This window comes from Hyla sarda, chromosome 5, assembly GCF_029499605.1.
Source record: "Hyla sarda isolate aHylSar1 chromosome 5, aHylSar1.hap1, whole genome shotgun sequence".
Lineage (NCBI taxonomy): Eukaryota > Metazoa > Chordata > Amphibia > Anura > Hylidae > Hyla > Hyla sarda.
The window spans coordinates 135,243,333-135,257,386 of record NC_079193.1 but is presented as its reverse complement, the minus strand read 5'-3'; the positions used below and the strand labels follow the sequence as shown (position 1 = coordinate 135,257,386).

Below are 14,054 nucleotides of genomic sequence, written 5' to 3'. Positions count from 1 at the left end.
ATCAGGACAAAGCTCAAAAAAACTGAAGCTTTTTATCTTATAGTGGTATTCTAGTTTTTATGTAAAAGTACAGTAAAATTTTATGTTTTCATGTTTCTACAGCTTAAATGACAGATTTTTGTTTTCTCATTTTATTTCTAAGAATTTCTTTCCAGAACAGATGGTTGCATGGTGTCAACAATTAGATGGTAGCATCCCCAAATCTGAATTACTGCAGGTAAAGATAATGCTTATTTATGTGTCTAGTTTTTAAAGTGCAAAATGCAGTGTGAAATTGGCTTCATACAGCTTAGGGAAAAAATTAAGAGACCACTGCCAAAATGTAACATAGTTCATGAGGTTGAAAAAAGACCAGAGTCCAAGTTCAACCTATATCCCTAATGAGTCCCAACTGAATTGATCCAGAGGAAGGCAAAAAACCCTCATACTAGAGGTAAAAATTCCTTCCTGACTCCAAATATGGCAGTCAGAATAAATCCCTGGATCAACATTCTGTCCCTATAAATCTAGTATACATAACCAGCGATGTTGTTATTCTCCAAAAATGCATCCAGACCCGTTTTTAACTCTCTTACAGAGTTCACCATGGCCACCTCCTCAGGCAGAGAATTCCACAGTCTCACTGCTCTTACAGTAAAGAACCCCCGTCTGTGCTGGTGTACAAACCTTCTTTACTCTAAACGTAGAGGATGCCTCCTTGTTATAGATACAGTCCTGGGTATAAATAGATCATAGGAGAGATCTCTGTACTGTCCCCTTATATATGTATACATAGTTATTAGGTCTCCCCTAAGCCTTCTTTTTTCTAAACTAACCCTAATTCTGATAATCTTTCTGGGTACTGTAGTCCTCCCATTCCCTGTCTTTGAACCCTCTCCAGCTCCACTACATCTTTCTTGTACACTGGTGCCCAGTACTGTACACAGTATTCCATGTGTGGTCTGACTAGTGATTTGTACAGCGGTAGAATTATTTCCTTGTCGTGGGCATCTATGCCCCTGTTGATGCACCCCATGATTTTATTAGCCTTGGCAGCAGCTCCCTGACACTGGTCACTACAGCTAAATTTACTGCTGACTAAGACTCCTAAGTCCTTTTCCACGTCAGTCGTCCCAAGTGTTCTCCCATTTAATACATAATCCCAGCCCGGATTTTTCCTCCCCATGTGCATTACCTTACATTTATTAGTGTTGAACCTCATTTGCCACTTCTCAGCCCAAACCTCCAACCTATCCAGATCTATTTGTAACAGTGCACTGTCCTCTATAGTGTTTACTGCTTTACAGAGTTTAGTATCATCTGCAAAGATTGTTACTTTACTATTCAACCCCTCTACAAGGTAATTTATAAATATTTTAAACAGAACAGCACCCACGACGGACCCTTGTGGTACCCCACTAGTAACAGTCACCCAATCAGAATAAGTACCATAAATAACCACCCTCTGTTTCCGATCACTGAGCCAGTTACTTACCCACTTACACACATTCTCCCCCAGCCCAATCCTTCTCATTTTATGCACCAATCTTTTATGAGGCACCGTATCAAATGCTTTGAAAAAATCCAGATATACGACACCCAGTGATTGCCCCTGGTCCAGTCTGGAGCTCACCTCCTCATAGAAGCTGATCAGGTTAGTTTGACAGGACCGATCCCCCATAAAGCCATGATAGTTTCTCAGATTTTACTATTCATAGATATATGAGTAAAAAGAACAGTAATTATAAAATCAGTTAATAAAATGAAGTTTCTACTTGAAGAGTTTGGAAATCAATATTTTGGAGGAAAACCTCGATTTTCATCATCTTTCATCAGTCTTGGTATGGTCTCCACCAGTTTGTTACATTTCTGTTGGGGGACTTTATGCCACTACTGAAACAAAATTTCAAGTAGCTCGGCTTTGTTTGATGGCTTGTGACATCCGTCTTCCTTTTGATCAAATTCCAGAGGTTTTAAAGGGTTCAGGTCAGGAGATTGGGCTGGCATTACAGGGTCTCGATCTGGTGGTCCGCTGTACACGCCTTGTTTGACCTCGCTGTGTGGCATTAAGCTGAATGAGTTGAGGAACATTGTCAGAGCAGTAAGAAGCGGTTGTTATTAAAAGGCAACCTTGTACTTTTGTTTGATTCATGCTTCTTTCACAAAGACGTATGTGCCCAATTCCAAGCTCCATTCCTCTTAAATACAATCCTTTATGGTCTTTTCCAAATTTCTTCCTTGTTTCAATTTTTTAAGGGCTTTTTTTTTTTTTTTAATATAGCTTTGCATAACTGTTTCACCCTTGAAGCCTGTTTTGTAATGCTTTTATTTATTTTATTTTTTTTATAACCCAGCTGCCAGTTTGCCCCTCTTTTTGTAGGCAAGTTGTTGATAGCATATGTGACATTCAAATGACCAATAGCTGCACATAGTTGCACACTGTAGCTATCGGGTATCACGTATTGGGGGGGGGGGTAGTTTCACCTGCCAACTAGATGTTGGCAACTGGTACATGCCCCCTCTCTTCTTAGATGACTTATTCTGAGCTAGGAGGAGGGTGGAATAAGCGCCAGGATGCAGAACAAGGAAGGCCCTTTTTTTTCATATTGAAAAGTTTTATTAATTTTAAGAAAGGACATAAAACAAAATATAAAAACAGCACAAGTGCATATCCAAGGATACAATCATGGAGAAATACAAAACAAGGAAATACACATGGAACCAAGTAAGTTAAGTACTGACTAAGGTCCCTCATGCTCGGAATCACACAATATAAAATAGTGCAAATGTGAATCAACAGTTCGAACTAAGCACAGAACCAAGAAGAGAAAAACAGCAAAGAAAAGACAGACCAAAAAGACACCACAAAGACGCAAAGAACATAGAAACAGAAGACGAACAGAAAAAAAAAACATTGGAGATAGGGAGGGGAAGGAAAGGACAGAGGGTAGAAGGGAGATAGGTCTAAAGAAAGTCAAGGAGCCACAGGGGACCCAGATGCCAACAGAGTCGGTGTCGATTTGAAAAGACAGCCAATCAAACCAGGTTTTAGTATAGCGATCATTGTCTGCAGGGGTCAAGGCAATCAATTCCTCCATACGCTGGAAGTAATTGACATTCGCAAGCCATTCCAAGTAAAGCCTTTTCTGTTCCCCTGAAAACACCTGTAGCACTTAGGATAGGAGATAGAAGCTATTTAGATCAATGTGCATTGTGCTTAAAAGGAAATAACTTTAATTTTTATAAATAAATAACTAACTTTCTTTGACCCTTTTTGAGCTTGGTTCTCTCTGGTGTTTGTATGGTTTTGCCCTGCGGTCTCTAATATTTGGATATTCTACACTGCATGTGATCAGCATTTGTAAGGGTCCTGTGGTTATCCAGCCTTTAATATTATATATAATATAGGGGTATGACTCCCAGCGTCTACAAATAGCCATGTATACACATTGTGAATGCATTTTAATAGTCTTACAGCTGTACGGTACCATGCCACACTGCAGCGTGTGAACTTAGCCTAAATGTATGAACTCATGGGGTTCAGCAGATTAAATTATGGTCTATGTAATGATATTTTGTAATTTTTGTTATCTTTACAGTTACCAAAGCTTACACATAACCACACCTCACACTATTATTTTTGTAGAATTTTTTGAATGCCAACAGCTGCCCGGAAATTCAAGGTTCTTTGCACGTTAAAGAGGTTGGAAAAAAGTCATGGAAGAAAGTATTTGTGTGTTTGAGGCGTTCTGGTCTGTATTGCTCCACAAAAGGAACATCAAAGGTAGTCTTCCCCTTGGATAATTAAAAAAAATAGTTTTTCACTTACTGTACAAACATGAATAACTGCTTGCGTTAAATGAGGATATGTTAACTAAAATGCCTTCTACTTTACACAGGAGCCAAGACACTTACAAGGAATATCTGATTTAGAGGATAGCAATATTTATTCATTGATATCTTGTAAGAAGCTGTATAATTCACCAACAGACTTTGGATTTTGTGTCAAGGTAAGGAGGTAATGAATGCATAATATACTGAAAATACATATTTTAGCAGCAAAATATGGTAATTGTGGATAATTGGTAACAAAAATTTGTCAAACACCTGTGGAGTGTTAAGGCTCCCTATACCCCTTGTTACGTTCCTTGAGGAGTGTGGTTTCCAAAATGGGGGTATTCATTTTTTTTTTTTTTTTTTTGCATTTGTCAGAACAGCTGTAACTGTCATCCCTGTGCAAATCATCCCAATCCACCCCTGTGCAAATCACCAGTTTAGGCCTCGAATGTACATGGTTCGCTATCACTCCTGAGCACTGTTGTGCACCTGCAGAGCACTTTATGTCCACATATGGGGTATTTCCGTACCCAGGAGAAATTGCATTACAAATTTTGGGGGTCTTTTTCTCCTTTTACCTCCTGTGAAAATAAAAAATATGGGGTAACACCAGCATGTTAATGTAAAAAATTACATTTTTTTACACTAACGATGGTGTAGACCCATAAAAAAAATGTGCCCCCAGCTTTTGCATAACTACAACTCCCGGCATGTACAGACAGCCAAAGGGCATGCTGGAAGTTGTAGTTGTGCCTCTAGCTGTTGCTTAACTACAACTCCCAGCATACTCTTTGGCTCTGCATGCTGTGAGTTGTTTAGCAACAGTAGGAGGCACAGCCTTACTTCCTGCTTCTGCTCTGCTGTCCCTCATCGCTTCCACTCCTGGGGCTGCCAGTGTCCACTCCCGACACCCTCTCTCGCCCTCCGGACTAGGGACAGAGCGGGTGCCGTTAGTGACTGAGGGGGTGTGTGCAGCCTTATCCAATCAGAGCTAATCTCACACACTGAACTGCTCTGGGCTGTGTGTAGAAAAGTGAGGGAGGAAGTTCTCCCCTGTATGGCTATAGATGTCACGCCTGCGGGGTAACGCCCCTTCCCAGTCTTTGAATCTGACGGAGACTGAGCAGAAAATACAGAGCAATGTCAAGGTAGAAAACTAAAAATAATAAAAATAAAGGCAGGGGTGGTTTATCATGATGGGGGCAGTGAACTGGGAGGATTTTACCCGATAGAATAGCACAACATGCTATTTGCAACAGCAACATAGCGTTGAAGCAAGAGAACAAACTAGTATAAACAGTGCCTTGTTTATGTGAATAGCTGAGCAACTTGTAGAATGACAGTAAAATCCAACCTCTGTGAGATCCTCTTTTGCACAAAGAGTTTTAGAATAGATCTTTTTCTATCATAATATGTATAAACTTTTTTTTCCTATGGCCTACTAATCTGTAGAGGTCCCTAATGGTAATTCATCCCTTTTGAGATGGGAAAAATAAAAAAACAAGCATCTTACCTGATTAGTTATGAAGGTAAAATTTAGTTTGATAACAAGTTTAGTGGTTTACCACATAACATGAACAACTTTTTTTCTATATTTCAATAATGTTACAAATCTGTTTCCCAGGCCTTTATAAAAGAGATAAATGTCTTGGAAACTAGGTGTTTGTACACCAGGGATAGGTTCCTTTTTTGTAATAATAATTTCTTAAATTATTAGTAGTTTCTAAATACCAGTTTATATTTTGTCCTTCCCTGATATATATATATATATATATATATATATATTTTTTTTTTTTTTTTTTCTCTACATGTATTGGAATGCTTAGTCAGTGTGGTAATGTGCCCTAAGACCTGTATGCACAATATGTAAAATATATTTTGATCTATATTTTAACTTGAACAATCTTCTGGCATTTTTCTTGGAAGGTTGGGGTGTTTCTTTAAGAGCATGATTAATTTGCTCCCTCCCTCTCCCTTTTCAGGAGGTCTACACAAACATTTTTACATTTGCAAAGCTTTGTGCCTAAAGTACATGCTCTATATAACTTGAAAACAGCCATGCGGAACCTATACAATAGATTCAGAAAATGACCAAAGAGAAACAATTTTTTATATAAATAATAATTTAGCACCTTATTTTGCTTGTCAGTGTACATGGAAAAGCTCTTCTGAATAGACTACAAGCTGTCTTCATCTTGTCTGGATCTCACATGGGTTTAGCTCACACTGGTAAAAGCTGGATTATACACTGGAGGGAGCAGAGCAGGGAAAGAAACACCCCCTCAGCAAATGGGTCCGAATTTCTTGTTGCTAGGACCAAAAAGGCTTGGATTACAATGTTCGTTGCAAAGTTTAAAGAGACCCTAGTGGCAGTTTTAAAACTACAACTCCCAGCATGCCTTTGGCTGTCTGGGCATTCTGGGAGTCGTAGTTTTGCAACATCTGAAGGTTACAGTTTAGAGACCACTATACAGTGGTCTCCAAACTGTGGCTTTCCAGATGCTGCAAAACTACAATTCTCAGCATGCCCAGACTGTCCAGGCATGCTGGGCGTTGTAGTTCTGCAACATCTGGCACTTCAGATGTTGCCGAACTACAACTCCCAGCATGCCGTGACAGTGGTCTCCAAACTGTGTCCCTCCAGCTGTTGCATAACTGCAACTCCTAGCATGCCCTTTGGCTGTCGGTACATGCAGGGAGTTGTAGTTTTGCAACAGCTGGAGACACACTGATAGGTAACAGACCCTAACTCAGTGTTTCCCTAACTGTGTTTCCCAACCCTTTTGCCTCCAGCTGTTGCAAAACTAAAACTCCCAGCATGTACTGACAGACCGTGCATGCTGGTAGTTGTAGTTTTGCAACCGCTGGAGGTACACTGGTGCGGAAACACTGAGTTAGGTAGCAGACCCTAACTAGGAGTTTCCCCACCAGTGTGCCTCCAGCTGTTGTAAAACTACAACTCCCAGCATGCATTATCTGTCAGTGCATGTTGGGAGTTGTAGTTTAGCAACAGCTGGATGTAAAGAGTAAAACACTCTACAGTAGAATCTCCCAATAGCGGACACTCACGGGGTATAAAAAAGTTTCCACTATTGGGAGAGGTCCCCTATTGGTGAAAAAAGGCTAAACATCTTTCTAAATGACGGAATACTGTTCTATACTCACTCCAGAGTCTACTTACTAAGGCTGGGTTCACACTACGTTTTCTCCCATACGGGAGCGCATACGGCAGGGGGTAGCTAAAACCTCGCGCTCCCGTATGCCTTCGTATGCGCTCCCGTATGTCATTCATTTCAATGAGCCGGCCGGAGTGAAACGTTCGGTCCGGTCGGCTCATTTTTGCGCCGTATGCGCTTTTACACCCGGACATAAAACCGTGGCGCAAAAATGAGCCGACCGGACCGAACGTTTCACTCCGGCCGGCTCGTTGAAATGAATGACCGACGGGAGCGCATACGAAGGCATACGGGAGCGCAAGGTTTTAGCTCCCCCCTGCCGTATGCGCTCCCGTATGGGAGAAAATGTAGTGTGAACCCACCCTTACATAACACAATAAAAAGCTAGGTATAAAATCATAATTTTGCACTGTAATAAGCCTTTAAAAAAATCTCAACAATATAATTAGGAAAAGTAATGCCAAATCATTCCCCCCCGCAATGCCGAATCATTCTCCCATCCCTCTGTTCTTCTTACTACTTACCTGGCAAGCAGGCAGTGAGGAGTGACGCACCTCTGTGCTTTACTCAATGAGGGCAACGGCTGCAGCCAGCATTGACTAGTGACTCTCTATACGTCAGTCGTCATTTTGGGACGCTGCCCTCAGTGAGTGAAGCGCAAAGGAGCGTCGCTCATCACTGCCTGCTGGCCAGGTAAGAAGAACAGGGGTATGAGGTAACGAGGAATGATTTGGCATGGTGGTGGGGGAATGATTTGGCACAGGGGGGGGGGCGTATTTGGCACACGGTGTGTGCTGTGGCTTCTACCGAGGGGCCAAGCAGGGGCCAGGGCCCCCTGGGTACCCAAGCCACTTACTGGGGTATTGGCTGTAACCCCCTGTAACCAGTGTACAAGGTAGGGCGGCACATATGCCCGATTGTCCCCTATTGTTAGTGTTTTGTCGACTATTGGGTGTGTCAATGACTGCTATTGGGAATGTCCCCTATACAGAGAGTGCAAATACATTAAGCCCTATGGGACTCTGTCGGGGAATTGAAAACTGGCCGCTATTGGGAGGTGTCTCCTAATACTGGGTGTCCACTAAGGGAGATTTCACTGTATATACACATACCCTTACACAATTACCCCCTTCCCCCAAAAAATTGAAAATAGTCTCGTACGACACGATTTCCTAAATGGAGGCTCCAGCTGTTGCAAAACTTGGGAGAGATTGCGCTGCAAATTTATTGGGGGGCTTTTTCTCCTTTTACCCTTATGAAAAGGTGAAGTTAGGATCTACACCAGCCTGTTAGTGTAAAAATGTGTTTTTTACACGAACATGCTAGTGTTACCCCATACTTTTCGTTTTCATAAGAAGTAAAATGGAAAAAAAAAATTGTAACAACATTTCTCCCAAGTATGGAAATACCCCATATGTGGACGTAAAGTGCTCTCCGGGCGCACAACAGTGCTCAGGAGTGATAGCGTACCATGTACATTTGAGGCCCAAACTGGTGATTTGCACAGGGGTGGCTGCAGGTTACAGCAGTTCTGACATAAACAAAAAAATAAAACTCACATGGGACCCCATTCTGAAAACTACACCCTTCACGGAACGTGACAAGGGGTATAGTGAGCCTTAACACCCCACAGGTGTTTGACAAATTTTCATTAAAATTGGACATGAAAATTAAAAATGTTTGTTTTTTTCACTAAAATGCTGATGTTACCCCAAAGTTTTTCACAAGGGGCAATAGGAAAAAAGCCCCCCAAAATATGTAACCCCATTTCTTCTGAGTAAGGAAATACCCCATATAACGATGTAAAGTGATCTGCGGGCGCTCTACAGGGCTCAGAAGAAAAGGAGCGCCATTGGGCTTTAGGAGAGAGAATTTGGCTGGAATTGAAGGCCATGTGCGCTTACAAAACCCCAATGCTGCCAGAACAGTGGACCCCCCTACATGTGGCCCCATTTTGGAAACTACTCCCCTCACAGAATGTAACGAGGTGCAGTGAGTATTTACACTCCAAAAGTGTCACATATTTTTGGAACAGGGGTCTGTGAAAATGAAAAATGTAATTTTTAATTTGCACAGCCCAATGTTACAAAGATATGTCAGACACCTGTGGGGTGTAAATGCTCACTGCACCCTTTGTTACATTCCACGAGGGGTGTAGTTTCCAAAATTGATCACATGTTGGGGTCCACTGTTTTGCCACCATGGGGGCTTTGAAAAAGCACATGGCCCCCGACTTCTATTCCAACCAAATTCTCTCTCCAAAGCCCAATGGTGCTCCTTCTCTTCTGCGCATTGTAATTCGCCTGCAGAGCACTTTACATCCACATATGGGGTATTTCCATACTCAAAAGAAATTTTTACAAATTTTGGGGGCCTTTTTCTCCTATTACCACTTGTGAAAATGAGAAATTTGGGGTAACATCAGCATTTTAGTGAAAAATCAGATTTTTCATTTTCATGTCCCATTTAACAAAAGTTCATCAATCACCTGTGGGGTGTTAAGGCTCACTGTACCCCTTGTTGCATTCCTTGAGTAGTGTAGTTTCCCAAATAGTGTGCCATATGGGTGTATTTTGCTGTTCTGGCACCATGGAGGCTTCCTAAAAGCAACATGCTCCTGAAAAAAAACCATTTCAGCCAAATTTGCTCTCCAAAATACCATTGTCACTCCCTCCCTTCTGAGCCCTCTAGTGCACCCACAGAGCACTTTACATCCACATATCCACAGATTTTGGTGGGCTTTTTCTTTTTTTTTTACCCCTTGTAAAAATAAAAAGTATGGGTACACAAGAACATGTTGTAAAAAAAAAGATTTAGAATTTTCGCCTCCATTTTGCTGCTTTTCCTGTGAAACACCTAAAGGGTTAACAAACTTTCTGAATCTCATTTTGATTATTTTGAATACGCAGATTTTGAAATTTTCATGAAAATTGCTGCTAAACTTCAAAAAGTAAAAACATGTTAACTTTATGATGCAAACATAATTTATATATTGATTCACATAAACAATGAGGGACATTTATCAATGTTTGCTTATGTATTCTTTTTTTTAGTAATTTTTTCCTTACTTTTTTTTTGCTTATGTGCGACGTATTTATCAACTGGTTTCAGCCTGTTGATAATTTTCTTTCACGTAAGCAATTTTTCCTTTTTTACTTTGGTAGTAGCTTTTTCTGCTCCATGTTTGAGCCGGAGTAAATTTAGTCAATTTTTAACGCTGTTGCGACTTTCTTTTGCGCAGTTGCGACTGTCGCAGTTAATAAATACCTGACTACCCGTAGTCCATTTTAAAATTATTACTACATAGTAAATTTTAGGAAAACTTGCTTTTCTCACTTTCCAGTCAAAATGTCGCACGAAAAATCGTGTAGTCGCAGTTGCGACAATTTTGCGACAATTATAGTAAAGAAAACCTGACTAAACCCGTTGATAAATGTCCATAAATATATCGAATTTGCTTGTGAGGAAAATAGACATACCAAGTATCAATGACATTTTACCACTAACATAAAGTAGAATACGGTATGTCACGAAAAAACTCTCTCTCTATCAAATTCATAAGTAAAAGCATCCCAGGGTTATTAATTAATGCATAGAGTAGATTAGTAAAACATGCTCTGGTCCTTAACCCCTTAAGGACCGGAGGTTTTTCCGTTTTTGCATTTTCGTTTTTTGCTCCTTGCCTTTAAAAAATCATAACTCTTTCAAATTTACACCTAAAAATCCATATGATGGCTTATTTTTTGCGCCACCAATTCTACTTTGTAATGACGTCAGTCATTTTGCCCAAAAATCTATGGTGAAGCGGGAAAAAAAATCATTGTGCGACAAAATTTAAAAAAAAACGCTGTTTTGTAACTTTTGGGGGCTTCCGTTTCTACGTAGTACATTTTTCGGTAAAAATGACACCTGATATGTATTCTGTAGGTCCATACGATTAAAATGATACCCTACTTATATAGGTTTGATTTTGTCGGACTTCTGGAAAAAATCATAACTACATGCAGGAAAATTAATACGTTTAAAATTGTCATCTTCTGACCCCTATAACTTTTTTATTTTTCCGTGTATGGGGCGGTATGAGGGCTCATTTTTTGCGCCGTGATCTGAAGTTTTTAACGGTACCATTTTTGCATTGATAGGACTTATTGATCGCTTTTTATTCATTTTTTCATGATATAAAAAGTGACCAAAAATGCACTATTTTGGACTTTGGAATTTTTTTGCGCGCACGCCATTGACCGTGCGGTTTAATTAACGATATATTTTTATAATTCGGACATTTCCGCACGCGGCGATACCATTTATGTTTATTTTTATTTTTATTTACACTGTGTTTTTTCTTTTATGGGAAAAGGGGGGTGATTCAAACTTTTAATAGGGAAGGGGTTAAATGATGTTCACTTTTTTTTTGCACTTTTTTTTTGCAGTGTTATAGGTCCCATAGGGACCTATAACACTGCACACACTGATCTTTTACATTGATCACTGGTTTCTCATAAGAAACCAGTGATCGATGATTCTGCCGCATGACTGCTCATGCCTGGATCTCAGGCACTGAGCTGTCATTCGGCGATCAGACAGCGAGGAGGCAGGTAGGGGCCCTCCCGCTGTCCTGTCAGCTGTTCGGGATGCCGCGATTTCACCGCGGCTATCCCGAACAGCCCACTGAGCTAGCCGGCATGCTTTCGGTTTCACTTTAGACGCGGCGTTCAACTTTGAACGCCGCGTCTAAAGGGTTAATAGCGCGCGGCACAGCGATCAATGCCGCGCGCTATTAGCCACGGGTCCCGGCCTCTAACAACGCCGTGGCCCCGCGTTATAGATCGGGAGTGGACACATGACGTTCCAGTACGTCATGTGTCCTTAAGGGGTTAAAGGGGTACCCGGTGGAAACGTGTGTTTTTTTTTTTTTTTATTAACTGGTGCCAGAAAGTTAAACAGATTTGTAAATTACTTCTTCTATTAAAAACATCTTAATCCTTCCAGTACTTATTATCGGCTGAATACTACGGAGGAAATTATTTTCTTTTTGGAACACAGTGCTCTCTGCTGACATCTCTGTCCATTTTAGGAACTGTTCAGAGTAGGAGAAAATCCCCATAGCAAACATATGCTGCTCTGCACAGTTCCTAAAATGGACAGAGATGTCAGCAGACTGTGCTCTTGATGTCAGCGGAGAGCACTGTGTTCCAAAAAGAATTTCCTCTGTAGTATTCATCAGCTAATACGTACTGGAAGGATTAAGATTTTTTAATAGAAGTAATTTACAAATCTGTTTTAACTTACTGTCACCAGTTGATAAAAAATAAATAAAAAGTGTTCCACAGGAGTACCCCTTTAAGGTCATAATGGCTTCGTCTTTAAGGGGTTAAGTAGGTATTGGTTATTAAGAAGGTATTAAATATTTTTTTTAAATTATCGACCGTAACGCTATAAGCCTCATACTACTAGGTTTATGTTTGTATTAAAACTATTTAAAAAGGGCAAAACAATATTTTAAACATTTTATTTTAAACCTTTTATTTTAAAAATATATTTTAAATATTTTATTCCTCTTTTGTCAATTGTTCTTGGGTATAATCAGATTTTTTTCTGTGTTCTGTAGAAGTTAATTTTGGTTCTGTAAGTTAAATATACAACATAGGCTCATTTTCTTTTCCTGTAGCCCAACAGAGTCCTAACAGATGTTAAAGAGATGAGATTTCTGTGTGCAGAAGATGAACAAACTCGGACATGTTGGATGACTGCTTTCAGACTCTTGAAGGTATTTTCCTCGTGTAAATTTACATTTACTCCAAGAGCCTCAAGTGGTACACAGTTAAAGAATAGTACTCATTAAAGCCAACAATGTGGTGATTCTGTTGTAAAAAAGTATGAATCTGTGCATATATCTACATTGTGGACTATTTTCACACGCTTATTTTTAGCTGTATTTAAAATAATTCACTTTTGAGCAGTTTTTGGTCCTTATTTTTGAGGCCCTTTAGCCATATTTTAGCAGTTTTGGCTTGTATTTAAAATGGCTATTTTAACTTAGCAGATTTTGTGACTTTGATGCTTAAAGGAAATATGCAGCCATAACAACTTATCCCCTATCATATGAATAGGGGATAAGTGTCTGATCACGGGGGGTCTGACCCCTGGGACCCTCCCCTGCGATCCCTTGCACGGGGCCCCGGCTCTGCCGTGGCTCTTCCATGCAGGAGGCGTGCTGGCCACAGCATGACACTGCGGCCGACACGCCTCCTCCGTGTATATCTATGGGAGAGGCGGGGAGGCAGATAGTAAACTCAATAGTAAAAAAAATGACAGTTTTTCAGTAAAAAAAAAAAAAGGCCTGTGAGTGAACAATCTTGGACCGAATGTAAATTGTACATTTTGTTTAGTTATTAACGGTACTTCACATTTTAACAATTTAAAGGCAACTTATTCATAGCACATAGCATAAAGAGTGGGTTTACTGTTAAATACTGCTATGTAATATTTAACTGCATTGATCAAAAGTTCAGGTCAGGAGGTAAAGAAAACAAAATAATAATTTTTAAATGGTGCATACAAAACAAGACAAAAGAAACAGTCCTCAAGTATTATCTAATTGGGATATCTGGAATAGCAATGAAGAAAAAGTAAAGAGAAAGAAAGATGAATAGGTTCAGTGAGACCATTCAAGGTGACAATAGAATTTATTAATCCAACATATATTAGGTACAAATAAAATAGGGACTCACAGAAGGCCCTTGAATCTTCCCTATTTTTTTTTTAAATAAAAACTAAATAAACTCTATTATATAGTTCAATAGTAGTGGTAACCCCACAAAAAATATCGCAATGGTGTGTTGATAAAAGTTTGCTACAACATATAGCTAGTAGTTCCAAACTAGCATTTGAGAGTAGCTATATGTTGTAAAATTATTTTAAAAGAACGATTTGCATGGATTTATAACTGTTATGAAGAGGACAGAATTTGATCACCACTGTCCCCATCACAAACTTTAACTAACATATCATAGCAAACTTTTATCAACACACCATAGCGATATTTTCAATTTGTCCCTCACG

At 39.9% G+C, this 14,054-nt stretch overlaps 1 protein-coding gene across 14 annotated transcripts in view; it reads left to right on the top strand.

Moving 5' to 3' along the window:
• Positions 1 to 14,054, top strand: part of GRB10 (growth factor receptor bound protein 10) — a 395,303-nt gene that overhangs the window by 272,832 nt on the left and 108,417 nt on the right. For all 14 annotated transcript variants that reach the window (XR_008844002.1, XM_056520328.1, XM_056520326.1 and 11 more), the window contains 4 exons: positions 143 to 217; positions 3,626 to 3,763; positions 3,879 to 3,989; positions 12,661 to 12,759. Coding sequence is in view for 13 of the 14 variants with exons in the window: in XM_056520328.1 (XP_056376303.1) it covers positions 143 to 217; positions 3,626 to 3,763; positions 3,879 to 3,989; positions 12,661 to 12,759 (423 nt within the window). In the remaining variant the exon portion in view is untranslated. The remainder of the gene's footprint in view (positions 1 to 142; positions 218 to 3,625; positions 3,764 to 3,878; positions 3,990 to 12,660; positions 12,760 to 14,054) is intronic.